This window comes from Onthophagus taurus, chromosome 7 (assembly GCF_036711975.1).
Source record: "Onthophagus taurus isolate NC chromosome 7, IU_Otau_3.0, whole genome shotgun sequence".
Classification (NCBI taxonomy): domain Eukaryota; kingdom Metazoa; phylum Arthropoda; class Insecta; order Coleoptera; family Scarabaeidae; genus Onthophagus; species Onthophagus taurus.
This window is the reverse complement of record NC_091972.1, coordinates 5721530-5736801: the sequence shown is the minus strand read 5'-3', so window position 1 is coordinate 5736801 and position 15272 is coordinate 5721530. Positions and strand designations below refer to the sequence as shown.

At 34.5% G+C, this 15272-nt stretch overlaps 3 protein-coding genes across 3 annotated transcripts; 1 reads left to right on the top strand and 2 right to left on the bottom strand.

Moving 5' to 3' along the window:
- Positions 1-2936: 2936 nt before the first annotated feature.
- Positions 2937-8414, bottom strand: LOC111415043 (uncharacterized). The gene is made up of 3 exons (XM_023046535.2): positions 8178-8414; positions 7900-8098; positions 2937-3326 (listed from the first exon to the last, which is right to left on the bottom strand). Exons 1-3 carry the CDS (start codon positions 8343-8345, stop codon positions 2986-2988), a joined length of 708 nt encoding a protein of 235 aa, XP_022902303.2. The 5' UTR covers positions 8346-8414; the 3' UTR covers positions 2937-2985.
- Positions 3397-7856, top strand: LOC111415080 (uncharacterized). The gene is made up of 5 exons (XM_023046572.2): positions 3397-3701; positions 3751-6154; positions 6344-6418; positions 6481-7057; positions 7112-7856. Exons 1-5 carry the CDS (start codon positions 3545-3547, stop codon positions 7706-7708), a joined length of 3810 nt encoding a protein of 1269 aa, XP_022902340.2. The 5' UTR covers positions 3397-3544; the 3' UTR covers positions 7709-7856.
- A 1138-nt stretch (positions 8415-9552) lies between the features above and the next one.
- Positions 9553-15209, bottom strand: LOC111415055 (superkiller complex helicase subunit twister). The gene is made up of 7 exons (XM_023046546.2): positions 14947-15209; positions 14645-14861; positions 13567-14590; positions 12842-13511; positions 10230-11211; positions 9989-10176; positions 9553-9936 (listed from the first exon to the last, which is right to left on the bottom strand). Exons 1-7 carry the CDS (start codon positions 15124-15126, stop codon positions 9580-9582), a joined length of 3618 nt encoding a protein of 1205 aa, XP_022902314.2. The 5' UTR covers positions 15127-15209; the 3' UTR covers positions 9553-9579.
- Between the last annotated feature and the right edge of the window lie 63 nt (positions 15210-15272).

The window sequence follows — 15272 nt, the reverse complement described above, 5'->3', positions numbered from 1 at the left end:
ACAATTCTCGAGATAGACATCGTTCTTCGTCACGTCACTCGCGGAATAGATCTAATTCAACGAGTTATTCGACTATTTGTTGGTATCACCGTAAATTTGGAGACAACGCGGTTAAATGTGGAGGAACATATTGCAAATTTTATAATTCCTTCACCGACAAAAACAAAAATTTTCCATCGACATCAAAAAACTAATAAAGGTTTCAAAAGAAAAACAAAATTTTTCCAAATTCAAAATTTTGACAAAAAGTCAACCTCAATTTACGGTAAATTCTGTCAGTTCGCGACTTTTCATTTTTGACAATCAAAATAACCTAAATTTTTTAATTGACACTGGAGCTGACATTTCGGTTCTACCTCACAAATTATATCCGAAACGTAACCAAGATACCAACTCAAACCTTTCGGCCGCTAATGGTACTACAATTACTACATACGGTAAAAAAATGCTTACAATTTCATTAAATCTAAGAAGGAATTTCCCATTCGTATTTACTATAGCTAATGTTAGTAAACCAATCATTGGTGCGGATTTCCTTCATGCATTTGGTATCTTGGTGGATATAAAAAAGAAGCGATTGGTAGATTCGAAAACCAATTTGTTTTCAATTGGTTCCATTGTCAAAAATACTATTCCAACTCCCAAAATTTTTTCTTTTGAAACCAAATATACAACACTCTTAAAAAAATTTCCAAAATTAACGTCTACACCGGACTTTACAAAACCAGTTGGACATAACACTCGACACAGAATTGTTACCAACTCACACCTACCGTTTTGTCGTCCCCGACGTTTAGACGTGCACAAACACAACATCGCAAAGAAAGAATTCGAACAAATGGTGGCATTAGGAATCTGTCTTCTTCTTCTACAGCGTCGCCTCTTCATATGGTTCCTAAGAAAGATTCCAACGATTGGAGACCATGTGGAGACTACCGACAACTCAACAACATCACAGTTCCAGATCGTTATCCTCTTCCGCACATTAAAGATTTTAACTTACATTTACACAATTGCAAATTTTTTTCAAAATTAGATCTGGTACGAGCTTATCACCAAATTCCTGTAGAAGAAGACGATATTCCTAAAACGGCTATCACTACACCGTTTGGTCTGTTCGAATTCACGAGAATGCCTTTCGGTTTACGTAATGCGGCACAAACCTTTCAAAGGTTCATAAACGAAGTTCTATATGGCTTAGATTTCCTATTCGTATATCTAGATGATATTCTAGTAGCCAGTCGCAATGAAGAAGAACATTATCTTCATTTACAACAATTGTTTCAGAGGTTAACCTCTTGTAATATTAATATACAACCAACAAAATGTGTTTTTGGAGTTACAGATTTAAATTTCCTAAGTCATCAAATTTCTGCTGAAGGCGTTCGCCCTTCGCAATCTAAGGTTAATGCCATAACTGAATTTCCAAAACCAACCACACTAAAACAATTACAGCGATTCTTAGGAATGATAAATTTTTATCACAGATTTTTACCAAACATCTCAAACATTTTAGCTCCTTTACATCATTTATCAAAAACACTTTATTCACAAAAACTTAAATCAATCACTTCTTGGACACACCATCACGACATTTCTTTCACTACAGCCAAAGAACTTTTTTCAAAATCCGTCACTCTTGCACACCCATCACCACGAGCAACTCTTTCACTGACGACTGACGCCTCAAGTATAGGTATAGGAGCAGTTTTATCACAGACTATAAACAATAAAACACAACCTTTAGCATTTTTTTCTCAAAAATTATCTTCAAGCCAAATAAATTATTCAACTTTTGATAGAGAATTGTTAGCAATTTACACTAGTATCAAATTCTTTAAACATTTTTTACATGGACATCAATTTACCCTGACACACAAACCTTAAAAAACGCGCAATTTAACGATACAGAATTAACACATTTACTAAACAAACAATACTCAAAGACACAAACTACTAAATATAACCTATCGCAACAAACAACATCACATTCAGATGTAAAGCTTTGGTGCGACATTTCAACAAACAATCCTCAAATAATAGAATTAGAAACATTTGGGTATAGCTGCATGTTTCTCAAGACGGCTAAACCTGAATGTTTCTAGTTCCAGGTGTCGTGTTAATTCTAGTTCTACACTAACACTGTTACTAGAACTAACACTATACCTAGAACTAGAATCATTCGGGTTTAGCCGTCTTGAGAGACGTGAGGCTGAACCCGAATGATTCTAGTTCTAGGTATAGTGTTAGTTCTAGTTTTATGCCACTGCCCTGCTGCTAATCGTATCAGATTCTCGATTTTTGGGTCGCAATTCATCTCCCCAAAGTTTCTGAATGACTTTTCATCGAGCAAGACATTAAGAAATAAGATATTTAATAGTAATAGGTACCTGAAATTATAAATGAAATAAATTATAAATGGAATTTCATTAAAATGAAAACTAATAAAATCTAAATATAGTAATTTGCAATTAAAATAGCTAGGAAGTCAAATAACTAAGAGGCATTTCCCGTAAATATCAAATAGCAAAGAATGAAAGAGATAAATAATAACAACGGTGAGACATTTGCATTTAGTCAAGCCTTAGGATTGTGGTCGTAATGTAAATCTACGTCATTTATCGTAGAGTAAATCCGATTTCAAATGCCAGAACCGCTCCTACTTCTGGATGCCATACGAATTCATCCTCGAGCGCGGTTCATCTACTACGAAGATTAATGGTTAATAGCCGTAGATCCGTTCGATGTTAATAAACTCTCTAATTAAGCTCAAGCAAAACGGCGCAACGCATTCGTGGAATCTGTTGCTGCAGTGTGCCAAATCGAAAACGGGACGAATTGTAAATCGGAATTGATTTTCCATCTGTGTTCATATAAATTCCAAGGTAAATTGCCATTTGCAATAAAATCGTGAATGAAGATTTTTATGGGCTAATAACAATTTTATTTAAAAAGGAAACAATTTCGGTTATAACAAAATAATACCTAAATATGTACAACCTTCATAAAAATTTCTTGTAAATATTCTTGATTAAATTTACATCTTCCGTATTCTTTCGCACAACTCCCCCGTTTTAATCCCAATTTAACGGGATGATGCAAAAAAGTATCTTGTATCATATCTTTAAAAAATCCACTTGATGATATACCATCGATAATTTTATCGCCACTGTTCCCGATTCCCTTAGAAACTTTTGTCGAAGAATTTTTCACAATCCAACAAGCGACTCTTTGAATACAAGCCGATTTATCGAAATCGTTTTCTTCTAAAACATCTTGCATCCTTGAATTCAATCGATTCCAAATCGCATTTCCAAAATCACCACCTAAAAAAAATTATGTTAATAATAAAGGGCAGCCATGTCAACGAAACAAATCAAAAGATTATTAATAAATATTTATTTCACTACTGTCAAAATAAAAAACATGCAACGTCGAGGTTGCGCAAAATTTCGTCTGTGAAAAACGGGGTCGGCCCTAATATATCTAAATTACAGCACCAATCTGGGCATGTTTTTTTTTGTAAGTAAAAGTGGGTAAGAATATGGAACAGTTGTTTCTCGTCGAAATTTTCGTAGACTCGATCTACTTCGCCAATGCCGACAATCTTCCTCAAAAGAAACAGATTAATATCGTTGCTGCGTGGAGTAACATTACCAGCTTAGAAATACGTAACGATGGTTTGGGAGGATCAGATGAAAGTAAAACAAATTTATTTTTTTTGAAACTCTTTTAAATTTATTTTTTAAGGTTCCAAGTCGTTAGAAATGGAATTTGCATCAGGAAAATCGTATTTGTTTTCATGTACCGTTGATAAGATCTTAAAATCATTTGCGGCATATCCTTTAGAATTAACACTATTCAAAAAAGATACTCCTTCACCTATTGGAACTGCTTTAGTAAATTGGCAATCCGATTTCGTTCAAATGGTAGATAGTTGCAATGATAATACTGGTTATATAACTCCAGTTAGTTCAAGAGACACTTATGTAATGAAAGATCCAGCCGATGCCGATGCAGGCACAATTGATGTTTTTATTAGATTATCATGTTTTGGAAACAGTATCACAACGCAGTATCAAATCGTAAAACAAAAAGATCCAAAAGACGGCCAAATGAAATCTGTGTATTTGTACAAAAGCCCTAATGCAGCTACAACATTTCAATGTCAAAGATATGGAATGGGAACCTCAATGGACAACATACCAATAGGACCTACTTTAAATCCGACCGAATTAGATGATAAACTTTTCAAAACATTCTTCGCGGAACAAGGGAGACAAGTACCCGGTTCCGTAATGCCATCAGCTTTCAATCTAGAACAAATCATTACTCAACGTTTCAATAAAACTGTTGCTGACGACCAGATGTCTTTAATGTTCCGCATGGATAATAACAAATTTATTACGTTAGCGGATATTTTAGGATCAAGCACATCGGGACTAAACGGGCTAGAACCAATTCCAGATGAAGATTTGACTATCGAGAACATCAACAACATGCTTTGCAACGACAAAGACTGTCCTGCTGCGAAACTCTTCAAAGAATACGGAATTGGCCCTTTAGCCACAGGTCAAGGCTTAGGAACTGTGTACGGCCATGTAGTTCCTCCAACAACTTACGGATTAAGTCACGCTAATGGAACCATGGAGAATTACGGCCCGTTTGGTTTGTATCGAAAACCTAAACAGCCGGATCAAGATTACGAACCAAGGAAAACGAAAAAATCGAAAAGTAAAACTAGCAGTGTTGACTCTGGGGGATCTTATTGTTCGTGTCAGAAAAAAGTAATTAGGTTAAGAGGCGGTGCAATACCAGAAGGTAATAAAGAAAACGAATTATCAAACGTTAACGTCGGCAAGAAAGGTGATGGTACAAAGAAAAGCAAAAAGGAATCAAAACACCCGAAGAAAAGTGTTAGTTCATCCAGTGATACTGTAAATAAAGATGTGTTACGTTTAAGAGGTGGTGGATTCTCTAAGGAAGCTAAAAATGTCAATAATGAAAATGTATGTCTCAAAAAGCTAAACCAAAATAGATTAAGAGGAGGAGGATTAACCGATGAAAAAGAAAAGGAATTAATGAGAATTTATAACGTAAAGGAACCAAAAATAATGAAAAACTTGAAGAAAAAGATTAAAAAATTTAAAAAAAGCGTACAAGATTTGTCAAGTGAAAGTATAACTAAAAATATATTACGTCTAAAAGGGGGTGCTCCAATGGATGATAAACAATCATCACCGCTACAAGCATGCAAAAGCCTGATGGATAATTTCGATAAATTAGTGGATTCATACAAAAAAGCGTTAGGTCCATGCGGTCAAGCAACATGTCCATTCGCCCAGAACGTCATCGATGAATCATGCAAAGGATTTTGTCCCAACGACCCAGATAATTGCCCCCAAATCCCAGCGGAAATTCTAGCTGCCAAAAAAGCTAAAGACGCCCTAAGTATCTCTTCGTGTGGTACCAACACATGTCCGTATTCCAGACTTATGCAACAACCTGTCGAACCAGAGGTAAAACGAAAACAAGTTGCCCCCGCTTGTGGGGAACCGACATGTCCTTACACAAAAAGAAGATTAGGAATTAGTGATGAAGACGTAGACGAAGCGCTAATTCAAATGAGTAAATTGCCTCCAAATTGTGGTGCCCCAACTTGTCCCTATAAAGTAGAGGATCCTCTCCCTCCAATTCATTGGGATTGTCCCGACCCATTACCTAAAGATCGTTGTAAAAATCCGAATTGTCCCATTAAACAAGGTCAAGATTTTGCCGATAAAATGTTTAAACCTGTATCAGCTCCGTGCAAAGCTCCCATGTGTCCCTATGCGATGCCACCTCCTTGCGATGTACCAGGGTGTCCTTTTGGCCCGCCAATACCTTGTCAAATACCTGATTGTCCATTTAACGCAATTCCTCCGTGTACCGATCCTAATTGTCCAATTAACGAAAAAATACTACAACAAGATAAAGAAGTTTGTAACGATCCAAGATGTCCATTATTTAAATCACCATCAGGAGGTTCGAAAGAATCTGGTCCTTGCGATGATCCCTCGTGTCCGTTTAGTGTAAAACCACCAAGTCCTCAATTTAAAGAAGTGGAAAGTTGTCCTTGTGCAAACGGTTCAGGAGTAAAAACACCACCAGAAACGTAAATAATTCTATTATGACCCAGTCTCATAAAACTACTTTAAATCTTTTTGTTTTGCACGTTCATCATTGACTTCTTTCAATTCTCAAATCCTACCAAGGAAGATTTTGTAATGGGGATTTTATGAATTGTTAAGATGTTAAAGAGGTTTTATGAAACGAGATCTGAGAAATGTAATAATTTTTATAGGAAACCAACTCAACCAGAACCATGTCCGTGTGCTGGTGGAAAATCACCAAATTCAGGAAATATAATAGGAGAAGGGTAAATCATAGGTTCTTTTCATATTTTTCAAGAACTACACTTCATTTTTGTTATATACCCAGAGAATTAGTAACTGGAAAATTAGATAAAATTGAACCGTGCACGCCATTTTCGTGTATGAAGACAGGTGGAAGTTTGGAGTGCATGGAGTGCTCAGGAGGACAAGATGCTCCAGTTGACAATAAACCTCCTGAAGAAGTCAAACTCGATAAAGTCGAACCGTGCGTCCCTACTACGTGTTTGGCTAAGAGTGGAAATCTCGAATGTAACACATGCAATCCTAATAAAAAGGATGCTGTAAGTGGAAAAAAGGATACTCCTAGTAAAGCAGGTGGTGGCACCGGTGGTGGCACCGGTGGAGGCACCGGTGGTGGCGCCGGTGGAGGCGCCGGTGGCGGTAACGGTCCATCAACAAAAGCTAAAGCAAAATCAAAAGACAAACCGGATAAAAGACCAGGAGGTGATGCCGACAGACCAAAACCAAAAAAACAAGGCAAGAGGAAAAACAAATTTGCTTTAGATAGTGGGGATAATTATCCTGGCGTAAAAATTGGTCATCGATATTGCGTCACACCAACATTAAACGTTCCACACAACATGGGATGGTTATGGAATATAAGAGAACCTGGAAGGTTAAAGGTAGTAACAAAATGTAACAATAATTTTAATTTTGAACAACAATTTTATTTTTAGCCTAGAAGAGGGTGGAAACCCGGAGCATTGACACATACTATGCTTGAATTGATAGAACGGCATCGAGCCGCGTTAGGACTTAAAGCTTTAGTTCAAGCAACTCCGAGCAAACCAAAGAAAAAGCGTAAGAACGCTTTTGGAGTTTATGAATCTGACTCGGACGTCTCAGTTCCTCCTAAACCTACGCTTCAAATAAAGAAAAAAGATGGTTGTTACTTCATAACAATGAATCCTTTGAAAGATCCATACAAACTGGAAGAAAATGAAAGTCCATACATGGATTGTACACCGATGCAATTTAAAATAACCAAAAATAAACCGCCCATACAGATTGAACCGGGCATGGAAGATGAATTCTGTTACTGTAGTGAGGATGAAAAGAGTTCCTCAGATAGCGAATTGGATATTGAATTTACTCCTCCCGCTGGACTTATCCATCCAGAAAGGTTTAGGAAAAAGAAAAATGTGGTTCATCAAGATACGCAATATGATCCTAAAGACATTCCATCGGATAAGCCTGAAGGTGGTGGAGGAAAGGGTAAAGGTAAAGGAAAGGGCGGTAAAGGCGGCAAAAAAGGAAAGAAAGGCAAGAAGTAGATTTTCTATTCGAGTAGAATATCACACGATTAAATATCAATCGATTTGTAACCTTTTTGTAGTTTTGTTGTTTTGTAGTTTTGTCTTTGTGTATGTTTGTGATCGTTTTTATTTTTTATTTCTTATCGGGATTAAAATATCTATCTGTTATGAGTCTATTTATGAGCTTTGAAAAAGTTAAAAAAACATACTCCGATCTGCTTTTGATGATAAAGATCCTTTTGCTGATATAAAATGATATAAAGCAGGTAATACAAAGCCCGCTCCCGCAACAACAACTCCTGCCAACACAATACTTCCTACATTCACACTTGCCATTGCACCTTTGGTCATATTAAATGCTTGTTTTGTTGGTATGTTTATAAAAGGAACATTAAAAGCCAATTCCACCTAAAAGAAATTTAAGATTACACTATTTCACAAAAAAAATAATTAAAAATAATAAAATAAAGCTTTAAAAAATTCTTACTTGTATAACGCCGCTGTCATCTGTATTAAAATGGATAAACCTTTGATTTCTATCTTTAAAATCGATCTTTTCCATTTCAAGATAACTTCCACTTTTATTAAGGGAACAAGAACAATACTGGAAATTCACTAATATTAATACAACGGTAATTATTAACTTCAAATACATGGTAATGAAAAGAAGTTGTTACGACACTTAAGTCTTCAAGTACAATGAACGTATTTGAAACAAACTTTTCTTTTTTGAAGTGCTATAATTTGTCCATTACGTCAATAGAAGGTGAAGATTTAGTTAAATACTAGAGGATTTACAGGTAAACAATGGGTGAAAGCTAAAAATCGCTTGGTTATTTCAGTAACGCTACGTTAAACACTTTAAATAATATCGCTAAAGTGAAAAAACGTTAAGGAAATTTTGTAAAGCAAACCGTATTAAGAATTTTGATGGAATTTACAATATTAGTTAATAATTAATGTTATATAACAATTAATTAGTAGAAGCAACCTAACGCATTGATTTAAAGGCTTTAAATAAAGAATTCTAATTCGTAATTGGAAGATTACAGCGCCACAGTGTGACGAGAATGTTCTTGAAGATATTCTTACTACAATTTTCTTGTATTTAAATTTGAATGTGTTCTTTATTCCACTCTCATGTACTCAACTTAACCTCACCTAGGTTTTTCGCTTGATGAGTTGAACAAGCATTTTCATGGCTTAGGAACCGAAATTAATCCGATTGTAAATCACTCAATCTAATTGTAAGTAAAACTAGAACTAGAATGATTTGAGTTTAGCTGCACGTCTCTTAAGAGGGCTAAACACGAATGATTCTAGTTCTTGGTCTAGCGCTGCATAACAATTAAAACTAGAACTAACGTCTGAAGACGAACGGCTAAACCCGAAACTTTCTAGTTCTGGGTCCAGTGTTAGTTCAATAAAAATGTGTAACATAGTGATATTTTATGCGTACTAGCACTACCTATCATCTACCAGCCGTCTTAAGAGAAGTACGGCTAAGCGGAATGTTTCTAGTTCTAGTGTTAGTGTAGTTTTATATGTTATCAGCGCTAGATTGTTGTATTGTAGGTAAAGCAGAAACCTATATATACCACATAGATTCGGTTTACTCCCCGGGTTGCTTGACTTGGCCGCGAATTAAACTCGAGCGTTTTAGCGTAAAGTTATCTAACAAGAAATTATCGAAGTGATCAGCAAAATTAATAGGGATTAATTGATAAATTCATCAAAATGTGGTAAAAGTTGGACTTAGAAGAGTAATTATTGCTAATGGAATAGTCTTTCATCAATAAGCCAGATACAGCTAACAGAGAAATATTCCTAAATATGGGAAATAAATAAAAATTATTAGCAAGATCTCTTCGTTTCTTTTATTATTACAATTATATAAGTTCTCCTTCACGCTGAGTATACAAACTAGCAGCAAAAACAATATCTCTTTTAATAGCTGTGCTGGCTTCTTCCATTTTATTTTGAAGCGTTGGATCACCAATAAGTCTTGCAGCGTTTCTAACATCGCAAATAGTTTCATTCAATTGCTGAATACACCTAACAATTATTCCCTCTTGGACATCAGTTAACTCCATAATTTCAGCAAACGGTTTATCAGAAGCCCAATTATACACAACCTCCACCAACCCAAAATGTAATTCTTCATCGCGTCCCAAATCGTTACTTATTCGATGTTTTAATTCTAAATCGGTAATTTCCGAATGCATGTCTTTTAAAAATTCAATTCCCTAAAAATATATTTTATAATTATTTCATTTTTTTAAAGTTAAATTGATTTACGTTTTTAAGTTCTTCCGTTAATGTAAAATCGGCTAAATTTTTTTTAGTTTTCGCTTGGAAAACTAAGCTTGATAATAAAGCGGCTACTTCCGCCGGTTGTAGTCTTGTTAAAATGTTTCTTAAAACTAATTCAGTTATAACTAATTCGTTCATTCCCATTTCACAAGCAACTCTTCCTTTTAATTGAACTAAAAAAAAATTAAGTTTAAACAAAATTAATTAAAAAAATTAAATTAATCACCTTGATTATTAGAATCAACATAATCTAAGTCTCTTAATAAAGCTAATCGGCTTTCGTAATCCGGATAAAGCGACATGCTCGCATGAGAAACCAAAAATTTCAAATGCCTCTTTTCATCTTCAAGCGATTTTCGTTTAAAAACCCCCAAAAATTGTTCCTCAAAATTCGGAATTTGTACACACCCAACATGATCCAACAATTTTTCTTTTAACTCAACCAATTCTCTTACATGATCATATAAAATAGCATCATCAACTTTTAGATCATTCAAAAAATCTAAATATCTCAACGGTAAATTCGCTACGTTTTTATTAAACATAGCGATTGTAATTTCAAATAAATCTTGAACTGCGTGTTGGCACGTTTGACCTGGAGGGTCGTCTTTGAATCGGGGCATTTGTCTTTTATCCCAGTCTTTTAAGATTAAATCGCAATCGGTTTTAATCGATTTCGAGCAAATTTCAAAGATATCTAATAAGGATATGGTTAAAACTTGATGGGTAGCCGTTCCGATTGGTTGATAGATATCATTTTTCGCCAAGGCTAACATCTTATACCAAGAGTCTTTTTGAACCGCCTCCTCCTCTTTTTGATGATTATCAGATAAAACTAAAACTTTTAATATTGGTTTGGATGCCTTTAAATTCGAGGAAAGAAGGATTGCTAATTTGTTTATATGCTTTGAGTGGGTTATTAATAGAAGTTTTCCTGGGGTTAATTCTTTAGAAACGCGGTGAAATTGTATTATATCGGGTAAAATTTCTTCGCGAACTTTCAAGTAATCATTAGCTCTATCAAAAAATTTAACTAATGGTTGTAAATATTCGCTGAATTCTTGATTAGTTTCAACTTTAAGGGTTTCCTCAACTTTTTCTAATTTTCTATGGACGTCGAACATTTTTCTTTGATGATCAGCTTCTCGAAAACTCCTCGACATCATCCCTTCAACGCTTAAACTCTCACCTCTCAATAAACTAAGCACCTTTAATTAATAATTTAATTAAATACACTTAATAGTATATTAAAAAACTAGTTTCGTAAGACACGCTTGAAATGCACGAATTCAAGTTTAAAAACGAGTGGTTTTTTAATGAATGAGTGCTTTAAGTCTTATGAAACGTGTTTTTTATGCTATTTTTTGTAATTCGCGTTTTTATCCTTGTTTTTAACAAAAATAAAATAAATTTTGACAATGTAGAGAAATAGGTATGTAGCAGTTGGTGACACCGTAACACTTGAAAATAGAAATTTGATTTGACAATTAGAGATTGTCAAAACACAAAATGTATTCACCTGTAGAAAATGTTTCGTGACACCTCCCGAAATAAAAAGAAATTGTTCAGAGTTCTATTAAAATACTACTTCAGCCCCAGGTATTTTTGATAGGAGACCTTGGGACTGATTGTATGTCGAAATCTCCCCGTAAGAGGGCATTAGCGTCTATACTGAAATAATTTAATTAAACTAACAATTTTGTTGTTAATAGTGGGAATGATAAGAGACAGCAATAATAATTATTACCAGTATTATTTTTTTGATTTACAAAGTATAAATTCCAATTCGAGTTATATTTTTTAAATTTGCCGCTAAGAATTTTAAAAGTTGAAGTTTGTTCAGAATTGACTAATGAAAACGACACTAAGTTGTCAATAAAGTGATTTTTCGGTAAGAGTATAATAAAGTAATAATGGTATGATTAATTAATTAGATTATAATTGACATTATAGCTTTGTTTCAGCTAATGTTATAACTAAAGTCCCTAGATTTACAAAGTACCGCGGTTCATGACGCCTGTTTTCGAGCCAAAATGGCGGTTTGACAACTTGTCACTGCTTCTCACCACTTATTTACAAAAATATTGCCGTCTTGTTGCCTTTGGAGTTGCAAAAATAGCAGTAAGAAGGGCTTACGACTCTTAAGAGTACCACGAGAAAAAAGAAAGGAGTTTTGACGTAATGTTATCAATAGAACGACATAGTTTTCATTTCCCGTTTGACTTTCGAGCAAAAATGGCGACAAACCGCGGTACTTTGTAAATCTAGGGAGTTTAGTTATAACTGGTTGAAAGCTCGTCAGATGCAATCTCACATGTCATATGATGCAGTGAAATTCAAATGTGGCGGTATTATTTGACAGGTGTAATTGCATCTGAGGAATTCCCAACCAGTCGGAATGTTAATTGGAGCCACATAGTGTGTACAAACAGTTATTCTGTGGTTGGAGCTTTTATACATAAACCCAATCCAATATGTATTCTAGTGGTTCGGTTCTTAGCTGAATAATTTCAAAAAATCCCCAAGAGATGGCGCTACATGCGTTCAATTTTTAGTACGAGATTTCTTTTTTAGAGAATTGCATTTCTACAAAGCTGTTTTCTATGCACTACTTGCAGAGAAGCCCCACGGAAGGTTCGAACAACAGATGTAGTTCAAATTGTCACATTGACAATTAGAAAAATAAATGACCCAATGTCACCAACTTGAACTGGTTCCATAAAATGTTACTAAAATCGCATTATAGCATCGGATGCTGTAAGGAGTGTCATTACAGCACCCGTTTGCTTTCATTACCAACGCGAATTACAAAAAAAAATATTTTATTGATAAAATTACCATTCCATAAGTTAGCCTAAACTGACTAGTTAGTTGATTAGGTCTTCCCAACATCATTCCTTTTAGAATTTGTTCCCCAGGTATTTTTTGTTTGCACAAAATTATAACAGTACCCTGATCATCACATCCTCTTCTCCCAGCTCTTCCAGCCATTTGAATATACTCAGCAGGAGCTAAAGTTCTTAATTCAACTCCGTCGTGTTTTTGGATTGAATCAAAAATGACCGTCCTAGCTGGCATATTTACACCCATAGCAAAAGTTTCTGTGGCAAAGAGTAACTTAACCAAACCGTTTTGAAATAACATCTCAACCATTTCTTTTATAATCGGTAAAACCCCGCTGTGATGAACGCCAATTCCTCTTTGCAAAATATCCCTCATTCTAACGATTTGCGGAATTTGTCGGTCAGGTTCTTTAAGGCTTTTTATGCATTCCTCGAAAAAGCGATGAATATTCGATTTATCCCGCGCTGTAGTTAAATCTAAACTTCTTAAATTATCCGCATTTTGATCGCATTTTGCTCGTGAAAATGTAAAAGCGACGACTGGGAGTAAATCATGTTTTTGAAGATGCCCAATTAGGGCGTTCCATAAAGTTTTTTCTTGAGGAGGTGCAAACTTTTTTATAACAGCGCTTGGAGGTGGAAGTGTATCTTTCGCTTTTGTATAACTAAAATAATAATAAAAGTTAATAACTCATTTATTTGATTATGCGATTTAATTACCCAGCTTGAACCCAAGTATTTGAACTATTTAAAAGCAAAAATCGATTATCTTTAGTACTCCCGCCGGTTCCAGTGTATAAATAATGTTGTAATGGAACAGGTCTCTTTGCTGTACTTACAACGTAAACTTTTTTTTGATGCGTTCTTCCTAACCAGTCGGCAAATTCCATGGTATTTGGTACTGTGGCACTTAAAAGTACGACACAAACATGAGCAGGGAGTAAAATTAAGACTTGTTCCCAAACGTGACCGCGTTCTTTATCGTTAATATAATGAACTTCATCAAAAATTACAAACTCTAAATCTCTAGTTACATCACTACCACAATATAACATTGATCTTAAGATCTCTGTAGTCATAATTAAACAAGCAGCTTTCTGATTAATTTGAAAATCTCCTGTTATTAAACCGACGTCTTTAAAAATCATTTTAAAATCGCGATATTTCTGGTTTGATAGCGCTTTAATTGGGGATGTATAAATAGTTCTTGTCATGTGTTTTTGACTTAAAGCAATGGCGTATTCTGCTACAACGGTTTTTCCGGCGGAAGTATGAGCAGCGACGAAAACGTGGTTATGCTGTTCTAATTGTAATATAGCTTGTTTTTGAAAAATATCAAGATCGAATTTGTATTTATGAGCCATTTCAGGTATACGTTCTTCAAAATCATCGATCGGTTTGGTGCAATCTAATAAAACAGCCCATTCTGTTTTTGTCGCCTTTGAAGAGACGGTTGAAGTCAGTTCGGAAATTTTTAATAATGGTGGTTCTTTTGGTAAAACTTCTTCTTCTTCAGGAAGATCTTCATTTTGTTTAGGTATTTTTTCCTCTTCTTTTTTATTATTATTCCAAATCCCCATAAAGTCTTTTTCTTTATTTACAATGTCCACTATATCAATTACATTATTTGTTTGTCTTATATCAAAACATTTATCATAAGCAATTGGGTTTTTACAAATTGTTACACCATCAGGTTCAAAAACTAATCCTCTTTTAAATCCTGGAGGAACTGTTAAAATCTCTCCTAAAATTAATTAATTTTTATTTATCTTAGAAATGTTATTGAATTGAAAATTACCAGATAAAATATTTTCTTCTTTCGCCTCTAAATCTTCAAATGGATTAGGATAACCAGCTGGCCAAAATGGAAAATTCATGGCGTTTCCCCGAATTGATTCTGAAGCTGGTGCAGGGGCTCTTGTTAATGAAGTTGAGTTTCTTGCAGTTTCACCTACACCCTCGATAGGAACTTCAATAAAATCTTCTATTGCCCCCGTTTCTAAATTTCTTACAACCTAAATTGTTTCATTTAAAAAAAACTAAATAAGTATCTCACTTTATATGAAATTAATAAATAAAATTGACTCAAATAAACTCTACCTTTAAAGTAGAAGCTAAAGGTGATCCATCACAATGAAATAAAGCGGGTACATTCGGTTTTCTAGGCCACAATTCCTGATTTTCTTCATACTGATGAATGGGAAGTTTGTCAATACAAACTATATAATTATACAAGTCTTGATTGATATCGGGAAGAATCGGAGGAATTAAATTTTCCATTCTTATTGAGATTTTCTTTTTGAGCTATTTTAAAATTTTTAATTAATAAGTAATATTGAGGTTATGTTTTGTATTTGACATAAATGATTTAAAGGTTATGTTTATTATAGAATAGATTTAAAATTTTTATAATTATATTAACACAA